This window comes from Chiloscyllium plagiosum, unplaced genomic scaffold (genome assembly GCF_037043375.1).
Source record: "Chiloscyllium plagiosum isolate Xiang-an unplaced genomic scaffold, Cpla_swu_hap1 HiC_scaffold_7, whole genome shotgun sequence".
NCBI lineage: Eukaryota > Metazoa > Chordata > Chondrichthyes > Orectolobiformes > Hemiscylliidae > Chiloscyllium > Chiloscyllium plagiosum.
In genome coordinates this window covers 14819356-14841379 of record NW_028270145.1, presented here as the reverse complement: position 1 = coordinate 14841379, position 22024 = coordinate 14819356, and the positions used below count along the sequence as shown (strand labels likewise).

Below are 22024 nucleotides of genomic sequence, written 5' to 3'. Positions count from 1 at the left end.
AGAATCAGCATTTCAGGCATAAGCCCTTCATCAAGAATTATGCCTGAAATGTCAATTCTCCTGCTCATTGAATGCTGCCTCATCTGCTGTGCTTTTCCAGTACCACACTCTTGACTCTGATCTCCAACATCTGCACTCCACCCTTTCTCCTGGGTGGATGAGCAACTGACCATGCCACCATGGTGCCATATGCTTTTCAACTTAAGTGAGCAAAACAGGATGTGGTACTGACAGGAGATATCACAATAAAATAATTTGCTTTTATCACAATAAAGGAGATAGATACTGCTTTCTGAAGTCATGACTGGAACCCTGAAGGATTGAGTACTGGAGTATGCTGGTTTCACAGTTATAGATATCTCCACGTGTTTGAAGAATAACTTGGACCATCCAGTAGTCATGGACCATGAATAAACCAATAAGAACATTTCTGATCATTCCACTTGTTGTATTTTGAGGAGTTAGGATTCAATTTAAACAGACAACCTCAAACAGAATCACTCCCACTTGTTACTTGAGTAACATGACAATTGACACAAGGTCTATGGTCTGTGAGGAGGGAGTTTCAATTCATGAAGCACATGCATCACTTCTTAGCAAAGAGAGAACTATGACCCTCAACAATGTTAGGACTAACTTGGCAAATTATGCAATTAGGACCATGGTCATGCTTCAAATTAATAGTGGGATTGAGCACAAGGCTGACTTAGAAAGTCATTGAGCTAAGCCAAGGCAGCACAGTATTATTCACCTATCAACAATCTGCATCAGCCACAACTCATACCTCACATTCCAGGCTTTACTGTGGCCTCAGTCACCTCACCCTGCTACAAGCCTCAAAGCCACATCACTGTTAACATGCTGCCAGTTAATCAACCACAGCAGCCACATCACGCAAACATATAACCCCACAATCACTGGCACAGTTCCATGTCTCTTGCAGCATCGTGGTGTAAATCTGGAGACAGAAGAATTGATTCTCCAAACAAAAGGCTTGGGCTGCATGTCCTTATCACCAACCCCAACCCCAACATCATACAATCCTCGCCATTATTGGAACAATTGTGCCAGATGCTATGGCCAGGACTTCACAGCTGAAACTTTTGCTCATTACTAATCCTCCTCAACCTCACATCACACTTGTTCTTCTTATTTACAAGCTGCAGATAATTAAAAACATGCACTTCTTGCTTTTCCCATGCCCTGATCATAACCGCAACCTCCAGACTTTCTTTTTGATATGACAAAGGGCTGCACATTGGCCAGGCACTGGTGAAGGAGAAAGACCTGGAAGACAATGAGAAAGAAGGAATGTATTGCATCGCTTTAACCCTGACCAACTCAGAAAGTGACAATGTACAGTACAGTCTTTAAAAGATGGTATGGAAATAGTTTAGACACGGTCTACATGCAGTGACCCACAAGACATGAGGTGATCTGTAACCAGGGAAAGGGTCACAGTTGGCACAGGTAAAAACCCAGCCATGAGTGAGATCACATGCAACTCCTGCAGTTGTGATAATGATGTCAAGGAGAATGTTGATAAATACACACAAATGCTGGTAAGCCTGACAGATAGGCTGCAGTCAATGCCAAGGATGATGAAAGAGTCTATTACCAATACTGACTCGAGGCTTTGTGCAGAACATGGAGCCTATCGTCTCCATGGATATGGAGACCAACTCCGTGAGGTCACTTGTGAACCCATCCATGATACATCATCTGAAGGTCATTGTCTCAGTTTTTATGACACAGCAAGGGTCAGCTCCTCAATGCCTGGATAGTCCCATGTAAGCTCAGACTCACAGACTCAGCTTGCTGTCCTAAGCTTTAGGATACCCGTATGCAATCTAAGCTGGCTGCAGCAGACGGCTACATTACTGACATCATAACTGTCGAGGCTAGTTTTCAAAGATACTAGCAGAGTGCCACATTAGTCCAGCAATGGCACACTGAATTGAGACGCAATGAAATTGCAAAAAAAAAGATTAATTAATCTTTGTTTGTTAAAGATAGGATTTGGATGTATAAATTTGATTTGGAATGTTTTGTGGTTTTGTTTTGGCTTATACTTGATAAAATGCAATGATGGTCTGTGATCGGGAAGTTACAGTATGGGAGTCTTGGTGAATGAGGAACTGAGATTGTGTTCAGTGCCACCACAGACAAAAGTGTCAGTCACAGGCACCTTACCCTTCATTTACCTCCTCCTGAGTTGATAGCTGTATAATTGATGGCAAGGTTTGATAGCACGTAGGAGACCAAAATGAATGTTGACTCATAGTCTGCTGTGTACTGCAGGGTTGCTATGTGGTGGTACAGGCGATGGACGCATTGGTTAAGCACCACAATGCTAGAATTTGCATTCCGTGAGCATGGTGGCTTTTGATAAATGCGTATTGATGGTTTATTTATACTGATTTTTCAAATATTAGTGATGCAGAAAACTGCTGTAGAATGAAGGCATCATGACTCCTGCCATGATAGTGGGCATAGACAAAAGAATGATGCCAGCTGGACTACAAAATGGACTTTCCAGTTGTTAGACATAACACATGGCATCTGCTCACTGGCATGTGAGTAGTCCAAGCACGCTGCAGTCGAGGGAGGTCTGCAGTCCCTTTGAAGGTGTGAGCTTACTCCACCTGCTTCTTTCTAGCAAGAGAAAGTGAAATGCATTCAGCTCTCTTTCTCAATAGACCTCTCTCATGGATCAGCAGATACCAAATTGAGCAATGGTATTGACATCACCAACTGTAGCCCAGAAGATGGATTTATATAAATATATATCCACAGGCATCTTTGCACCTGCTGATGTAAAGGTACTCACCAGCTTCTGATGCTATAATTATGATTGTAGCAGGTGGCAATTTACAGCAAGGATTTTCCTGTAGGATGTAGAAACTTGCTGAGGTTCAGGTAGATGAATTGTTTCTCAAACATTGAGAGTGGACATGAACTCCTGCAAAGAGCTCCTCATTACGCTTCCCCCTGCCCCCTCCCCCCCCCACTTCCTTTCCCTTCCAAAAGTTTGTCCTGCTCTGTGTTGGATCTGCATGTCCTTCCCTTCATAACATTATTCAAAGAGTTGTATGCTTAGTGAAGAATACATTATCGTGTAGTCACTTTAATTAATTCTGGTAACCTGTGCAATCAACAGGAATCAACCCATAGCTAACCTGAAAGTAGTTAATGATCCCTTTAAATAGTGCTACTGCACAGTTCCTCCTGGTGCTGAATGCCTGGGATTAAGACAAATGGATAATTGAAACACTGACTCCAAGGTTGCAGATTTAGTGCTAAAACAGCACCACACAAGGATTCACATCACAGTCTGTCTGCTCTGCATATTCCCTGAACACTGCTAAATATCATCATCAACTGATGCGCACATTCACCACTGATATCACTTTGCAAACAGAAAGTAAGATTGGGGCAGACAGGAAAGTGAAGTGGATATCTGCTTCACCCCCCACCCTCCCATTTATCTCTCCACCCTCATTCCTGATGAAGGGCTTTTGCCGAAAACATCAATTTTCCTGCTCCTCTGATGCTGCCTGACCTGCTGTGCATTTCCACCACCACTCTAATCTTGACAGTATTGGATTACTGCCATCCAAACTACTGTGTGCAGTTTGCACAGTAAATATTCAAATCCCATCACTTTGCAGAGAATTGATGAGCTACTGTATATGGATTCTGCTTCAGTTTGAAATGCCCTGGCACAAGTAATGGGAAGGCATTTATTTTGCTACAGAAGAAACTGGCACTGCACAGGGAATTTTTAGATTACTTACAGTGTGGAAACAGGCCCTTCGGCCCAACACCGACCTGCCAAAGCGCAACCCACCCAGACCCATTCCCCTACATTTACCCTTTCACCTAACACTACAGGCAATTTAGCATGGCCAATTCACCTAACCTGCACATTTTTTGGATTGTGGGAAGAAGCCAGAGCACCCGGAGGAAACCCACGCGGAGATGGGGAGAATGTGCAAACTCCACACATTTTATTAGCATACAGGGGAAACATCACCATGTTGTGTTCCCATCATTACATTAAGCACCCTCACTGTTGTTACCACAGGGAATAATTTAATTATGTATCATATACCAGTAAAACTCATGAAATATCTCATCTTTCTGATTAATAAACAGAGCAGAGATGTCTTACCTCTAGTGACAGCTGTCTGAATAATGGTTATCCGATCCTTGTCCAGTGTTGTTAATGGTGACTCCAGACTTTGTTGTAGTGTTTCCACATCCCGCAGGTCATTTACCTTGAAAACATAATTAGGGGACAGTGAAATCTGTTGGAGTTCACGGTCATCTGCATCTCGTGATCCAATAGTGAAAGGTGCTACACCGGCCTCTTTCAGAGCTAATGCTGCCCCACCAACATCATCGGTCGACTTGCTGGCAGTGAGAAGGATCAGGAACTGGGGGACACCTTCCTCTGCTCTGCCTCCAGCAGGCTGAGTAAAGATGTTATTTTTAACATAGTCCAAGGCTGCACCGGTGTTGGCCTGACGCCCTCCTATTTGCCTGAGACCATTTATTGCATCCTTCAGATCCCGTTTTGTGGTGTAGCTGTTCAAGTAGAAGATGGGTCTGGGATTTTCGCTGTACTGCACCACACCAACCCGGACTTGGTCACTTCCAATGTCAAGGTTATCCACCATTCTAGAAATGAATTTTTGAACTGAAGGGAAAGCAGCCCTGGCGTTTTCTGATCCATCAATAAGGAACACAACATCTCTCTTAACAGTATCTGGAAGAAATGAAAATTAGATTTCTTAGACCTAGTGCTGATATGTAAGAATATCCTACATTAATATTCTTCTACGTCTGATCGGAGTAAAATTCATGTTTCTCTCATTAAGTAGTAATAAAATGAAAGCTTTTAGTTGGCCATGAAACTGCCATTAATAAGCTGGGAAAATCAAACAGAAATAGAGACTTAACTCATAACATCACTGAGGGTATGCCCATCCATTTTACTCAGTCTTTTCTCACGACATTGTACCCCTAATATGATGAAACGATTAAGCATTTCATCAATAGCAAGTTCTTGATTAAGCATAATTACTCACATAATTTATTGATACAGGTGGAAAAATAAATCACAGAGTCCATTAGACTGACTCATTAACTCTTCTCATACCACTTCCTCAATGGGGATACAGCGCAGAGCTGTTTTGCCACTCTGAATTGAAGTGTGCTTTTGGATGAGATTTTTGGTACACAGTTCACCATGGCTTGCAGTCACTTTTCACACGCAATCTTCTGCTCTTTCCCTCAGTGTTAATGCATCCGGACTCTTCAGCACCCTTCTTATGCAGTCACATTGCAAGAGTGGTGGAAATGCTCACCACTGCTGGGAATGCACACTGGACTGGCAGCCCATCTTCATAGCAATTTGGCTGGGACAGGCCAGGAACTGCCCCTCTCATTGTGGCGCTCCCCATCACCATCATTGAGGAAATAGTTGGGGCAAGCGAAGCTCATTCTCCACTTGGCAGATAGGCATCTGGAGTTGCTATTGGAGGGGGATGGTACAGAGGAGGGCAGTAGAGAGGAGGGCAAAGATCCCACATGACGAGACAACAGCCAGCCCAGATTCACATAGTTGCTCAGGTCAATATTAAAAGGATCCACCCAACAACACAGGAAGAAAGTCAATGATCTTCTGGCTTCTGCAATGATAAATGCTACAAGGCACTCAGAGGCCACAGATATCTCATCCAGGTGCAAAGACTATAACTCCCACTGCTGCATGTAACATGTCTACTCAATGGCTCGCACCTTCCTCATCCTCTTCCTGCTACTAACACTTCCTGCCCTCTCTGTTTCTCAGTCACTCACTGGAGCACATCATTGCCTCTCCGGCTCCTGCATCATCACAAACTACTCTTCCATCCAGTTTCATCATAATCAATCCCATTCTATCTTTCTTTGAAGGAAACAATGCTGCTGCCACCTTCCACACTTGGCCCCACCAAATGATATGTCCACAGTACTCTGTGTGATGAATCTGTAATATTTGGTCAGGTTGCAGGACTAAATATAGTCAACCCTCAGATTATAATCAGTCAAACTTCTTGACTAACCCATAGTCCCCCTTGACCACTCCATCCCTGCCACACACTTCCTCCCAAAGATATGCTTGGACTTTCAGGCATGGCCTTGAGGTAGAAACACATACAGTGTGTTTGCTGCATAAGCTGTTGGCACATTCTGCAGATGTGTTGATGCCACAGCATGGTGCCTTACATCAACATGTCCACGTCTATGACTCTGCAGTGCACTAAAGCAAGACAAGCGGCCTCCCCTCAACTTTGCACTTAAAAACAATGCAAGCCACAGAAATTGGCATCCTGTACTTAAGCACTAAAGACTTAAACACTAAAAAAAATGTAAAGGTGACAATCTTCAAGTAAGTGCAAAATGAGTGAGTGCAAAGAAATGAAACTGAGAACCATTAGACACAACCTGTTCAGATGCATAAGACTGATGTGTGTCCCTGGACACAGAATAACCTGGCAGAAGCATGCAATTCTTAGGTTTCCATACATTCCAAAGTAAAATCCTGACTGACTGAAGTGATCTGAGATTTGGACTGACAGCGAGCATAGGGACACGATGAAGCTGTAGGGATATCCATGCTAACTTGCATGAATGAAAGCCACAGGAGGATGTGACCATTGAGCATGCAAGCACATTACGGCGAAGACGCAGTTGGACAACAGCAAGGAGAAACAAGCAAGCTACAGCAACCCACACCCACTATGATTTACAATTCAGGAACCTCCACCATCTAGTTTCCTTTGGAAGAACAGAAGAATTGGAAGTGGAAGATAAATTTTGAGCTAATAGTGAGAAGCAGGAAAATAAGTTAGTTGCTACAGAAAAAGGAAATTCTAACATTCCTGTTTAAAGTTGAAGAAGAAAATTAGGATCATTCCTCAATGCCAACATTCTGATTTTTTTTCACTCATGCTGCATTCCTCCACCATTTTTGTCATTGCCCATGCCACTCCATGGCGGAGAAAATTCCACACATCGACTTTTGAATTATAACAATGGGCTAAAAGGGTATACAAGAATTAAAAGTATTGTCAATGTTAAAATAATGTTCTAGTGTTTTTTAAAAAATTAAAGAAACTCAACTTCCTCCCAACCTTCTGCAAACTTTTTGTCGATAGTGATTATTTTCTCTTGATTTAGTTGTTTTAAGGGTGATTCCAAATTTTTCTGTACAGTTTGAACATGCTGTAAATCATTTACCCTGAAAACAAGGTGGGGAGACAGTGAAAGCTGTTGGAGTTCGTCTTCATCAGCATCCTTGAATCTATTACTGAATAGTGCTACACCAATACCTTTCAGTGCCATTACTGCTAGCAGTGAGAAGGATCATGAAATGGGCCCCATTTTCATCCACCCTGCTTCCATCAACCTATCAAACATGGTTTCTGTGACACAGTCTAGTGCTTCCACTGTGATGACTTGGTCTCTTCCTTTCAGGCCCAGAGCATTTATAGCTTGCATCACTTCTGGTTTAGATGTGTAGCTGTTTAAATAGAAGTTGGGGTTAGGATCATCACTGTACCACACTAGACAGACTCTGTCCCTTCCAATGTCAGGGCTGCTGTCAATTCTGGAAATGAATTGATTTATCATAGAAAAAGCAGATTTAACCTTGGCAGATAAAGAACACAACAGCTCTCCTTTCTTCAAGATAAGCATCGAAATACAAGTATTATATTGCTTCATAAATTTAATGGACAGAATTGTAAACAGAATATTGGGTCACTGATAAACATAAAATACTTGATGTGGAGGTGCCAGGGTAGGACTTGGGTGGAAAGTTAAAAATTGCGCACCATACCAGGTTATAATGCAACACGTTTATTTGAAATTACAAGCTTTTGGAGTGCTGCCTGACGAGAGAGCAGCACTCTGAAGGTTTGTACAGCACTTCCAAATAAACCTGTTGTGTGATTTTTATTTAAAATATTTGATTCAACTATCATGCCTTGATTACTATTACATAAAATATTTTAAGCTATGAAGAAATATTTGCAAATAAGTTCATTTCTGCCCTTTGCCTGTCTTAGAGTCGTACAGTCATAGAGATGCACAGCATGGAAACAGACCCTTTGGTCCAACCCATTCATGCCGACCAGATATCCCAACCCAACCTAGTCCCACCTGCCAGCACCCGGCCCTTATCCCTCCAAGCCCTTCCTATTCATATACCCATCCAAATGCCACTTACATGTTCCAATTGTACCAGCCTTCACCACTCCCTCTGGCAGCTCATTCCGTATACGTACCGCCCTCTGTGAGAAAACATTGCCCCTTAGGTATCTTTTATATCTTTCCCCTCTCACCCTAAACCTATGCCCTCTAGTTCTGGACTCCCCGACTCCAGGGAAAAGACTTTGCCTATTTACCATATCCATGCCCCTCATAATTTTGTAAACCCCTCAGTCTCCGATGCTCCAGGGAAAACAGCCCCAGCCTGTTCAGCCTCGCCCTATAGTTCAAATCCTCCAACCCTGGCAACATTCTTGTAAATCTTTTCTGAACCCTTTCAAGTTTCACAACATGTTTCTGTTAGGAAAGGGGTCAGATTTGCACACAATAGTTCATTCATAATGGAGGACTACTTTTGGTTTGAAGTCCAATCTACAGTCTCACTTTGTGTAAATAGAACTGAACAAAAGGGGCTAAAAAGAAAAATGTGCTCATCATATACATTCCTTTGGGCTGTTTTTATTCAGTCCTAACTTCTTCCTGCCTCTTGTTTGAATTACATTTTTAAGGGTCTACCTAACACATGTTTTGAAGCTGTTACACATTTTGAAAGGCAGGACATTTGTTCATTTGACTAGTTGGCATGGCTGCACATTCACTAGCTCAAAATAAATCAATGCAAGACCACAGTCTCCGAAGTTGGAAAGAATGAAGCCAGAAGTCCCTTCTACATTAGCCAGAACCACTGCATTCTGGGATAATTCTCTTTATAGGCACATTCTTATTGTATTAAGTCCTTGCCTTTGTGAGTTAGTTTTCTCTTCTTTCTCTGTAATTTGGATGAATGGAAATGGTCTACTTTGATTACATTTCCAAGAGGAGCCACAGTCTATCTGCTCTCCAAGAATCATCATTAGTTTTCACATTTCAGAAAATATTTCTGCGTATTCTTTTTCTAATCTATCCTTGTCTTAAATAATGTTCTTAACCTACTCTCTGATACACAAGAGACATTGCCAAAATGGTCCAAATAATCTCTCATGCAATATTTTCACACATCGTTGCTCTCCATTATTAATAATGAGGTATTTATTGACATAACAAACTGTAAAAAGTTATGTCCTTGTTTTGTACCTTACAAAAGGTAAAATAAAATTAAAAACAAAAACTTTACTTTCTTTTCTAATTCTGTGTCCTAATCATGTACAGATTATTAGGCAGGAGAAAGTGAGGACTGCAGATACTAGAGCTCAGAATTGAAAGGTTATTGCTGGAAAATAACAGCAGGTCAGGCAGCATCCAAAGAGCAGGAGAATAGACGTTTTAGGCATAAGCCCTTCATCAGGAATGAGGCTTGTGGGTCGGGGCTGAGAGTTTAATGGGAGGGGAATGGAGTTGGGGGGAAGGTAGCTGGAAAAGCAATAGGTGGATGAAGGTGAGGGAGAAGGTGATAGGTCAGAGGGGAGAGTGATAGACGGGTCCGGAGGGTGGTGCCGAGTTGGAGGCTTGGGACTGGGGTAATGTGGGGGGGAAGGGAAATGAGAAAGCAGTTGAGTTTGGATACATTCTAAAACTTAGTCATGGATAAAACATTATTTCAAACTGCCCTTCAATGGCCTATTTTGTCAACTTTATACTACTTAAAGTTAGTCTTAAATTTAGAAACATATCTGAAAAGCTAAGTTTCTTCGCTTTGGAGGCTTGGGACTGGGGTAATGTGGGGGGGAAGGGAAATGAGAAAGCAGTTGAGTTTGGATACATTCTAAAACTTAGTCATGGATAAAACATTATTTCAAACTGCCCTTCAATGGCCTATTTTGTCAACTTTATACTACTTAAAGTTAGTCTTAAATTTAGAAACATATCTGAAAAGCTAAGTTTCTTCGCTCAGAACCCACATATCAAAAGGGACACATTAATCCCAATCCAATTTCTTAAGCAACGTAGTTGATCAAAACATAACAAAAACAGAAGATGCTGGAAAAGCTCAGCAGGCTGGCAGCATCTGTGGAGAGAAATCAGAGTTAACATTTTGGGTCAAGTGACCCTTCCTCAGAAAAAACAATCTGTGAAAAATTGTTACCTTCAGGTACTGGCTGAATTATCACCGTTCTCATTTTGGACAACAGCTCTTGCTGAATGGTTGATAGATCTCGGAAGTCTCTCATTGTTAAAACAAACGTTGGATCGTGTACAATCTTTTGCAGCTCTGACGTGTCTGCACTCTTGGCCCCAATGGCAATAGGCACAATGTGAGCCATTTTTGCTTCATCTGCATGAGGTTGAATATTATCTGAGGATTTCCCAGCGGTGATGAGCACCAGGATTTGAGTGGCCCCAGCTTCCTTTCTGCTCCCCGCAGATGCACTGAAGATATTCTTTGTAACAAACTCCAGTGCAGCACCAGTGTTACGGGGCCTTCCTGATTTTGGCTCGAGATTTTTTATGGCTTCCAGAACCTCGGCTTTGTTTAAATAAGCGTCCAGTCCAAACTCAATCCTTTGGCCAGAACCATATTGTACCACAGCAATTTTATCTTTGTCAGGCCCAATATCGAGCACCTCGATTACTCTACTTAGAAACTCACGGACTTGACTCAATGATTGTCCCATTCCAGGAGAGCCATCGATCAGGAAGACAATGTCTCTTTTCATGGCTACAACAGTTTTAAAAATTAACACCAATATTATGAAAAGTTCCATGCAAAAGAAATGTGCAAAAAAAATTCAGTTAAAATATAGAATTACGAGAAAAATGGTTTACGAACAACCTGGAAATCCTGATCTATAGAAAGTCGAAAGGGTTTAGCACTTATTGTCCACAAGAACTTAATTAAGATTACCCAAACTCGTCTCATCAACAGTTAGAGGAAAAATATATAAGACCCACTCTTTAACAGACTACACTTCCATTTCTCATACTTGTAGAAAGAAACTTCAGTTATCTTTATCCATTTTAAGATAAATTATAAGATATTCTAATTAACAATGTGGAAGTGGGACAGGAAAAATAGTATTATGTGGATCCAGGAAGTGCACATGATATGTAAGACTTTTTGTATACTAAAAGGTATTTGTTTAAACATCTTGCCCTGGCAATCTTTCTGATAGATGTTATGTTACTTTCCCAACAACATCTTTATCATCATTGGTCAATGCATTGAGTATAGGAGTTGGAAGGTCATGTTGCAGTTGTACAGGACATTGGTTAGGCCACTGTGTGCAATTCTGATCTCCCTCCCATAGGAAGAATATTGTGAAACTTGAAAGGGTTCAGAAAAGATTTACAAGGATGTTGGCAGGGTTTGAGGGTTTGAGCTATAGGGAGGGGCTGAATAAGCTGGGATTGTTTTCCCTGGAGCATCAGAGGCTGAGGGGTGACCTTATAGATGTTAATAAAATCATGAGGGGCAAGGATAGGGTAAATAGACAAGGTCTTTTTGCTGGGGTGGGGGAGTCCAGAACTAGTGGGTATAGGTTTAGGATGAGAGGGGAAAGATATAAAAGGGACCTAATAGTTTTTCACATGAAGGGCAATGCATGTATGGAATGCACTGCCAGAGGAAGCAGTGGAGGCATAATACCGCATTTAAAAGGCACCTGGAAGCACATTTGAATAGGAAGGGTTTAGAAGGATATGGGACAAGTGTTGGCAAATGGGACTAGATTAACTTAAGATATCTGGTCGGCATGGATGAGTTGGACCAAAGGGCCTGTTTCCATGCTGTACACCTCTATGAATCTATGATGCAATATGCAGCATGCAATCTGAAACAGAAAGAAAATCAATTGTTTGGAAGACAAAATTTGCAAAGTTAAGACTATGCATAATTTCTAATTTATCAGACAGTCATGTGTAAGAAAGCAGAATAAAATAGTTCTGCTCCTTGATTCAAGAAAGTGGAATAGCTACATTTCGTGACTTCAGGTGACATATACTTAGGCTTTAGCATCATAAAAATGAAGTCATCAAAGTCCTGCTGGACTATAGGACTGCTCTCTTATTAGAGAGAAGGTGACTGGTGGTGATGTAATCTCAGAGTTACCACATCTCAGGGGAGGGCGGGGTTGAGAAGTAAAGTCCTTCAGACAAATACAGTCAAATGGTGCTGCATGGTTTAGTAAGCTGATCATTATAAAACAGCTTCTTCCCCACTTTAAGGTTAGCTGTGCCATAGATGGCAAACTGGGATGTTTATGTCTTTATTTGCCCGGACTTCTGCAGAGTCACAGATACTCCACAGAGCTTCTCGTGTGGTGTGTGGAATCCAGACCCAGAAGTCTTATCACCTTTTCTGACAGATCCTTTTTTCATCAAGGGGAGAAAAGTGGTGAAGATTGTTTCACAAGGAAAAGGAAAACTTTACTGAGAAGGTCCATTTAGACGCTGTGCTGAACTCAAACTGATCCAGGTTTACTGTAGAACTGGCGTTAACCCACACAGTGTGGGACTTTTTAGGGATAGGAGGGTGGCACAGTGGTTAGTACAGGGACCCAGGTTCGATTCCAGCCTCAGGGAACTCTGTGGAGTTTGCACATTCTCCTCTGTGTCTTCATGGGTTTCTTCCAGTGCTCTGGTTTCCTCCCGCAGTCCAAAGATGTGCAGGTTAGGTGGATTCGCCATGCTTAATTGTCCATTGTGTCCAGTGATATGCAGTCTAAGTGGATTAGCCACGAGAATTACAGGGATGCTTTTCGGAGGGTCAGTGTCGGCTTGGGCTGAAAGGCCTGCTTCCACACTGTAGGCATTCCGTGTATGCTTGGCATGAGTCCATATTAAGTTGTCGTGTGTACTAAAGGAGGCCATGGGCTGCTGAGAGATGTGGGTTGACGTGACTTTGCCTGGAGTGAGGGAGATGAGAATCGAGGGCTAGACGGTGTAATATTTAACAGAATAACTGGGTTGAAGTTCCAGAGAACTGAACCACGCTTTGTAAACAAACCACAGTGGCCACTGGAATGAAGACCCCCCCATTTAGGTGTGTTTCTCTCGAGGTGGATGTGGTGAGCTGGGAGATTTCCCAACTCCTGTTACTGGACGCAGGAGTGAAAACTCAGACCTAGAATCTGATGCTTATTTTTTGGCTTTTATACGTTTGGTGTCAGAGCCAAATTTCATGTTCAACTTTCTGTTAAGCTTCAAAGAAAAGGCTAAAGTTAATAGAGGAATTCTCCTAAAGCACAAAATGCAAAGGCCAGGCTGGCTGCTGCAACTGTACAATAGGTGTACTCACTTATTAGATCACTAATAGACCTGTAAATGAATTTAAGCCCTAAAAAGGAAAAATACGTGCATTTATTTTAATAAATTTATATTAATGTTCCACAATGTGGCTGGCCTTATAAAGCAATTTACCTTCTGACTTGCCATAAATTTAAAAATGTCTTTTGCCTAGCAGTGTGCTTCCTTACTCACTCAGACACCACACTTTCTTACAGAGCAGTCTGGAGAAAAGAAAGCCAAGCCGTAAAATCGACAGACAACATTTAACCTTTCCTCAGAACTGGACCCGAAACTTTAACTGATTTTTCTCTGCAGATGCTGCCAGACCTGAACTTTTCCAGCACCTTCTGTTTTTTGTTTCTGATTTACAGCCACCGGCAGTTCTTTCAGTTTTTAAACAAAGGTTAACATGTTTTCAAAATAAGCCCAGGATTTTATTAACAGGTACAGTGGTCTGTTATTTTCTTGTTAACACCAATTATTCCACAGGCAGAGTGAGGAATGCTATTAACTTCACATTAAACATCACAGCTGTACTCCAGGGAAGAATACCAACAATTCATACCCTAAAGATACAAATGGGGAAAACAATTACATATTTTAGGAAAAATATAAGTACCTGTAGTTTCACTGATTCCTCCAAATATCAGGTGTTTAGCAGATGATGTCACTGCTTGTCGGATGGTATCCAAGGCGTTAAAGTCATTCACACGATAAGCCAGATTTTCACTGAATGTAATGCGCTGCAGCTCAGCCGCTTCTGCCCTGTTGATTCCAACAGCAATAGTGAGAATGCCTCCTCGTGCCAGGGCTTCTGCAGGTGTTCTCACGTCATCCTGAGACTTTCCAGCTGTAGCAATCACCAGTATCTGGGGAACACCATCCTCTTTCCTACTTCCGGTAGATTTGCTGAACATGTTTTTATAAACATAGTCCAACGCTGCACCGGTGTTAAGAGTCCTGCCGCCTTTTGGACGGAGTCCGTTGACATGGGACAGAAGTTCGTCCTTTCTCGAGTAACTATTTAGGTAGAAAGCAGCTTGAGCATTATCACTGTACTGCACCACTGCTACTTGTACTTTGTCAGCTCCAATGCTAAGGGCTTCAATTATGTTGCCAATGAAGTCACGGAGAACAGGGAAATATGTACTTCCAACATTATCTGATCCATCAATAAGGAACACAATGTCTCTCTTGTTCACTACTTCTGTTACAACTGAAATGGAAAACAGGTTAATTTACATTAGACAAAATGTTAGAAACTGACTAACACCCTGGGAGATCACAATTCTGACAGGAAGGCATCAATATTATCAATTGGCTATGAAAACAATTTCACTTTGTACAAGGCTTTAGGATTGTTTTTGCAAAACAGAACAAACTATTATTTTCCATTAATTAAAATGAGCCAATTATGGCAACTAGTAACTAGTGGGGTGCCACAGAGATGAATGCTTGGACCCTACTATTTACAATATAGTAATGATTTAGATGAGGAAAGTAAATGTGATATCTTCAAATTTGTAGCTGTCACAAAGGTGGGTGTGTATCGTTGAAATGTGAGGAGAATGGAGCAATGTTTTGGGGTGATTTGAATGATTGGGCAAATGCAGTGAGAGATGAAGGATAAATTTGAGATTATCCACTTTGGTAGCAAAAACAGGAAGGCGGATCTACATGAGTGGTGATAGATTGGGAAAGTGGAAAGTAGCAACAAGACCTGGGAGTCCTCATATACCAGTTGCTGAAAGTGGGCATGCAGGTGCAGCAGATATTGCATCAGGCAAATGGAATGCTGACCTTCATAGTGAGAGGATTCAATTCCAGGAGACTGGAATAAGGTTAGGACTTTATACACTGGAGTTCAAATGAATGAAGGGGGATCTCACAGAAATCTATAAAATTCTAATAGAACTAGGCAAGTTAAGTGCAGGAAGGATGTTCCCGATATGAGGGAATCCAGGGCCAGGGCTCACAGTGTAAGGATACAGAGTAGGCCATTTAGGACTGAAAAGAAGAGAAGCTTCTATACACAGAGAGTGGTGAGCCTGTGGAATTCTCTGCCACACAAAAAAATTGAGGTCAAAATTGAAGTTAGGTATTGTTCTTAGGGATCAAAGAATATGGGGAGAAAGCGGGAACAAGGTACCGAATTGGATGATCAGCCATGATCATACTGAATGGTGGATCAGGTTCTAAAGGTCTACTCCTGTCGCGATTTTCTAAGTTTGTGTTTTATCACTTTGCCATTCTATGATTCAGAGATCCACTTTTCAACAAGTCAGACTGGCCAGAAATCAAAAAATGTACACCTTGCTGTGATTTTGTTTCCATCTTTCTAAAAGGATTTTAACAACTTTTAATACCACTTACACTGATGTTAGCAGCATTACATACAGAAAATGATCAAGAAATAAAACAATATCCACAAGATTTCAGTACCTTCGATGACAGTTGGAGGTTCTGTAATCACTGTTGGAGGACCAAGTGAGGCTAATTTTGATTGTATCTCTTTGTGCCTTTTGACCAACTCTACAGCATTGGCCAATTCAAATGCCAAAGTTGGGTGAAATGCAATTTCCTGCATCTCTGCTTGATTTGCATTCTGCACTCCAGCGGCAAAAGTCATTATAGCAGCTTGCTTCAAGTCTAATGCAGGGAGACGAATACTATCTGTAGATGGTCTAGAGGCGACAAGCACCAGAAATTGAGGAACACCTTCCTCTTTTCTACTTCCTGCAGATTCGATAAAATGATTTCTGTGGACAAAACTCAAAGCAGCCCCAATATTAAGGTTTGATCCACCTCTTGGTCGCAATGCCTTTAATTTGACTTGTAGATCAGCTTTGCTTGAGTAGGAATTCAAGTAAAACTCAGTGGTTGGATCATCGCTGTACTGCACCACAGCAATTCGTACGTTATTTGGTCCAATTTGAAATTTGTTAGCTATTTTCATGATAAATTCACGGATTCGCAAAAAGTTTTGCTGTCCAACTGCTGTGCTGCCATCGATCAGAAATACTATGTCTCTCCTCCTGTCTTGAACTGTAAAACAATTGTAAGTTAGTTTGATTTTAAAGTCATTTTCATACCCTACAAACAGACAAAGACATACAGATACATTTTTAGGTTTTTTTGTCAAGCATCCTCAACCTTGATATTTTCCAGGGGTTTTCTTTCATAGCTCTGCTATCTTTCTGCTGTCGATTACTTTTTCTGGACTGAGCTCCATTGTAACAGAGTCGTTTTAGTGAATTTATTCTTGTAAGTTGTGTGCATATCAAGATAGGATATCAATGCCAGAGAATGGATCCCTCTAATTTGAGATTATGGTGTCAACATCAATGGAGTTTGCTCAGCACTGAAGTAATCTCCCAAGAATAGCTTCTACTTTCACCAGGGTAACAATTCTATTCGCATAACAGTGAATTGTCCACCCCAAAATTTAGTATCCACTTGTGCTGTGTTCAGGATACTTTTAAGTTTAAGCTCTGGACTCAATCTGTAAAGATGATCAAGAGAATCTTCATTACAATCTGCCAACCTAGAGCTGAAAGTTTAGTGTTTGTTGCAACAGCCACAAAATCTTTCAATCCTATTCAGAAGAGCATTTCTTTGGAATCCATCAGCTCCAATGTGACCACTTAATGGGCTTAAAGTCAATAATATAGATGGAAGAGAGGGCCAAGATAAGATGTCAGCAATGCATGTTGTCATACTTTCAAGAACCTAATCTACGAATACATGTTCCCCTTTGTGGAAAATGATGGCCTAGTGGTAGTAAAACTGATAATAATTGCTGTTCAAATCCTGCCAAGGCAGATGGTGGAATTTGAATTCAACAAAAAAAAAGAAATCTGGCATTAAAAGTCTAATGTTGACCATGAATCCATTGCCAATTTTCAGAAAAACCAATCTGGTTCACTAATGTTCTTTATGGAAGGAAACTGCCGTCCTTACCTGATCTGGCCTATATGTGACACTTAACTGCTCTCTAGGCAATTAGGGATGGACAATAAATGCTGCCTTAGCCAGTTACACTCATATTTCATGAATAAAATTTTAAAAGTTGGTCCAGAACACTAAAATAGGCCCATTCAAAAACAAGAACCCAAGGGGCATTGCAGCATTCTGCAGCAAAGTTGGACACAGCTGCCAGACACCTCTCCCTCTCTTCCTGCTCTCCCCCATACCTTTGTAAGACTAATTGTTGCTCTGGTACCAGTGACTCAACTGGTCAAGCATTTACTTCTGAATGAGCAGCATGCTGCCTCATGGGGGGGCCCTTCATGACTCCAACATCACTTGTGTCATGATAACAAAAAAGGGCCTACATTGCATGGTTATTTCATACATCAATTCCTGTTTCCTTCATATTGTTCATTCACTTTCTAAATTTAATGGCTTTTCATTGGGTCTTCCATGCAGCAATGGAATTCCCGTTGTGTTCTTATTGCATTATGAGAATTAATCCTACTGTAGTCCTTTCTCAGGGCTTTGATATATCTTATGTGCAGATTTGTAGCTCACAGATTGTTCAGACCCTCTTCCATTTCAAGAATGCTTGAAGACCAGCTCCCTCTGTGCCAATTAATACAGGATGTCAGTCACACAATTCAGGAGCAATTCTACTTCAAATGAGATGGAGATCCATGTTTTTCACCCCTGTATTTCTTGAATCAATTTCAGAAAGTTTCAGACTTGCGGCATTGTAATCGGTAAAAGATCACAGAACAGCGAAGTTTACCTTCCAATTGCTGGGGGCTTGCGACATAATGGTAGTTTCCCTACATTTGGGCCAGAAGGTTCAGGTTCAAGGCTTCAGAACTGAGTCTGAACAGGTTGATTTAAAAATATTGACATTCTACTAGTGTGCCAGAAGTGCTGAACTGGAAAACTGGTGCAAAAGCACTTGTTGAAACTAAGTTTCTGCAATGAATATGTATGGAATTCCTCACAGCCAATTGGATTATCTCCCCCCTTCGACCAAATCCATATCCAATGAGAGCAAAGTGATGAGAAGCCATCAAAACATGGAGAAAACAAATGAATAGATACACTTATTTTTATTTTTCCAATCACCTGAGGCCACCATTATGCTTGTAATGCTTGGAAAATATAAATAAAGATTATTTTAATTCTACAGAAGCAACAAAAACAGTGTTTAAATGCTTGAATGACTACAAATGGAAATATTACACATAATGTAGCACAAGTAAGGGACCCAATTTCTTTATTATCCTTTGGCTGTCAGAGATGGAAGACAAAATTGCATTGCTCTTATACATGAGTACATGATTTAAAATATGTCTCACAGCAAAACATGTATCTTTGGGGGAATGTGAGCCATTGTCTACAACAAGGAAACTGGCACAGGATGATCACGAGGCATATCTGCTGAAAGAAGCGTGTTGGAAGAAAATAACAGTCATCATATTTTGCATTCTCATCCATACATGAGACTTTTTTTTCCTGTGTTAGGGAGTCATTTTAGAAGGTCTGTTGCCTGCTTATCTTCATTATTCTTGAACATCACTACAGAGCAGGGACGATCTAAGCTCTTTCAAGAGTTCTGAGTACACATCATTATTTGGATGAGGAAGGACTTTGAGCTGACCTAATGGATATTGTAGCATGATACCTGAATAATTTTGCTTGCCCCAATCCTTGTTTCAAATAAATGTTTCTAAATGCTGCCATATATTGGAGAGGCTCAATCTTGGTCAGCTCTGATGGACCATTGACAATGAGACAGTGTCCTTACCAATAGACAGCTGCACACAAATGGACAGAATTAATGGCTGTTTTCAGTTCCACACCCACCAACAATAAAACAAGAATGTAAGAAGTTTGAATATAATATGCTAAATGGTAACTCAAAGAGGACAATAGTTCCCATTTTAAATGTACACCCGGCCTCGTACATCCCATGGGAAATTTGCGCATTTGAGCAGTTGTCTCAGCTTCAGTTACAAATAAATTCTATAACTGCAACCAGTACAAATTACCGAGCTGACGGTACTGACTTGTGTCAACACTGACAAATCACTTGGTAAAAACTGACAACCAAATTAGGGGCGTACATTTGCCGTTTCAAACAGAAACTGTAAAGGGATACAGAAAATTAGATCATCATCTTCAAACAAAGAGGTTTGTCCTGTCTCTGGAAAGGTGTCGGGAATGTCTGAATGTTAAGCAGCAGAGATTTTTGTCTTAATAAACAGAATTTGACTTTGACAGATAGAAAATGATGTGTAAAGAAACACTTGAATCACAGTGAACAAGCAATCCCAGGGAATTATGGATAAATCAGGAGAAAGTGAGGATTACAGATGCTGGAGTTCAAAGTCAAGAGTGGAAAAGCACAGCAGATCAGACAACATCCGAGGAGCAGGAAAATAATTCCTGATGAAGGGCTTATACAAAACATTGATTCTCCTGCTCTTTGGATGCTGCCTGACCTGCTGTGCTTTTCCAGCACCACACCCTCAATTATGGATAAATGTTCAGTTCTCAACTTCAGAAAGAAACAAAAGGTACAACAACTTCTAAAGCAAACCCCACCTCACTATCTTTCAGAAACCATACCAGCTCAGCAGGGGAATGGGAACCTGAGGTGTAGTTGCACAGAAGGATGAGAGTAAGGAGGACAGGGAAGGATTTCAGGGTCACAGGAATGTACTAGCAGACAGCAAACTGGTTTGAAGTGTGTCTACTTCAACGCTAGAAGTATCCGAATTAAGGTAGGTGAGCTTGCAGCATGGATAGGTACCTGAGACTTCGATGTTGTGGCCATTTTGAAGACATAGATAGAGCAGGGTAAGGAATGGATGTTGCAGGTTCCAGGGTTTAGATCTTTCATTAAGAACAGGCAAGGTGGTAAAAGAGGGGGGGGGGGGGGGGGGTGTGGCCTTGTTAGTCAAGGATAACATGACGGTGGCTGAAAGAACTTTTGACGAGGACTCGTCTACTGAGGTAGTATGGGCTGAGGTTAGAAACAGGTGAGGAGAGGTCACACTGCTGGGTGTTTTTTTTATAGGCCTCAAGAGAGTTCCAGGAAGGTCGAAGAGAGGATTGGCAAAATTATTCTGGGTAGGAGCAAAAGGAACAGGGTGGTCATTATGGGGGACTTTAACTTCCCCAACATTGACTGGAATTGTTATAACTCTAGTACGTCGGATGGATCAGTTTTGTCCAATGTGTACAGAAGGGTTTCCTGACACAGTATGTTGAAGAGCCGACAAGAGGGGAGGCTACACTGGATCTGGTGCTTGGTAATGAACCAGGCCAGTTATTTGATTTAGTTGTAGGTGAGCACTTTGGAGAGAGTGACCATAATTCAATTACATTTAGTTTAGCGATGGAAAGGGATAGATACATGTCACAGGTCTTTAGTTATCGATGGGGCAAGGGCAATTATAATGCGATTAGGCAAGAATTAGAATGCATAGAATGGGGCAGCAAAATGCAGGGGATGCAGACAATGGAAATGTGGAGCTGGTTTAAGGAACAGATATTGCATGTCCTTGGTAGGTATGTCCCTGTCAGGCAGGGAGGAAGTGATAAGGTAAGGGAACTGTGGTTTACTACAAAAATTGCATCTCTTGTTAAGCAGAAGAAGGAGGCTTATGTGTTGATGAGGCAAGATGGTTCAGATGAGGCAATGGAGAGTTACAGATCAGCTAGGAAGGATTTAAAGAGAGAGTTAAGAAGAACAAAGAGAGGACGTGAGCAGTCTTTAGCAAATAGAATAAAGGAGGACCCTAAAGCTTTCTATAGGTATGTGAGGAATAAGAGGATGACTAGGGTAGGAATAAAGCCAGTCAAAGACAGAAGTGGGAAGTTGAGTGTGGACCCTGTGGAGATCGGAGAGGTGCTAAACGAACATTTTTCATCGGTGTTCACTCAGGAAAAGGAGAATATTGTAGAGGAGAAGAATGAGGTATGAGATATTAGAATAGAAAGGATCAAGGTTAGTTATGAACAGGTGTTATCAATTTTAGAAGGAGTGAAAGTAGACAAGTCCCCGGGCCAGATGAGATTTATCCGAGGATTCTCTGGGAAGTTAGGGAGGAGATAGCAGAGCCTTCGGCTTTGATATTTGAGTCATTCATTGTCTACAGGTTGAGTATCTGAGGACCGGAGGATTCCAAATGTTTTGCCCTTATTCAAGGAGGGCAGTAGAGATGACCCAGGTAAATATAGACCAGTGAGCTTTACTTCTGTTATAGGAAAGGTTTTGGAAAGGATTATAAAAGGATTTATAACCATCTAGCAAGCAACAATTTGATTTCAGATAGTCAACATGGTTTTGTCAAGGGCCGGTCTTGTCTTACAAACCTCATTGAGTTTTTTTTGAGAGGGTGACCAAGTATGTAAATGAGGGTATGGCAGTTGATGTGGTATACTTGGACTTCAGTAAAGCCTTTGATAAGGTTCCACATGATAGGCTGTTGGAGAAAATGCAGAGGCATGGAATTGAGAGTGATTTAGCAGTTTCGATTAGAAACTGGCTTTCTGAAAGAAGGCAGCGAATGGTGGT

General features: G+C 41.3%; 1 protein-coding gene across 1 annotated transcript in view; it reads right to left on the bottom strand.

Moving 5' to 3' along the window:
• Positions 1-22024, bottom strand: part of LOC122551335 (collagen alpha-3(VI) chain-like) — a 156373-nt gene that overhangs the window by 107460 nt on the left and 26889 nt on the right. Inside the window, exons 5-8 of the mRNA XM_087988762.1 lie at positions 15925-16527; positions 14102-14698; positions 10343-10915; positions 4175-4771 (exon numbers count right to left, since the gene is read on the bottom strand). Of these exons, the coding sequence (XP_087844888.1) occupies positions 4175-4771; positions 10343-10915; positions 14102-14698; positions 15925-16527 (2370 nt within the window). The remainder of the gene's footprint in view (positions 1-4174; positions 4772-10342; positions 10916-14101; positions 14699-15924; positions 16528-22024) is intronic.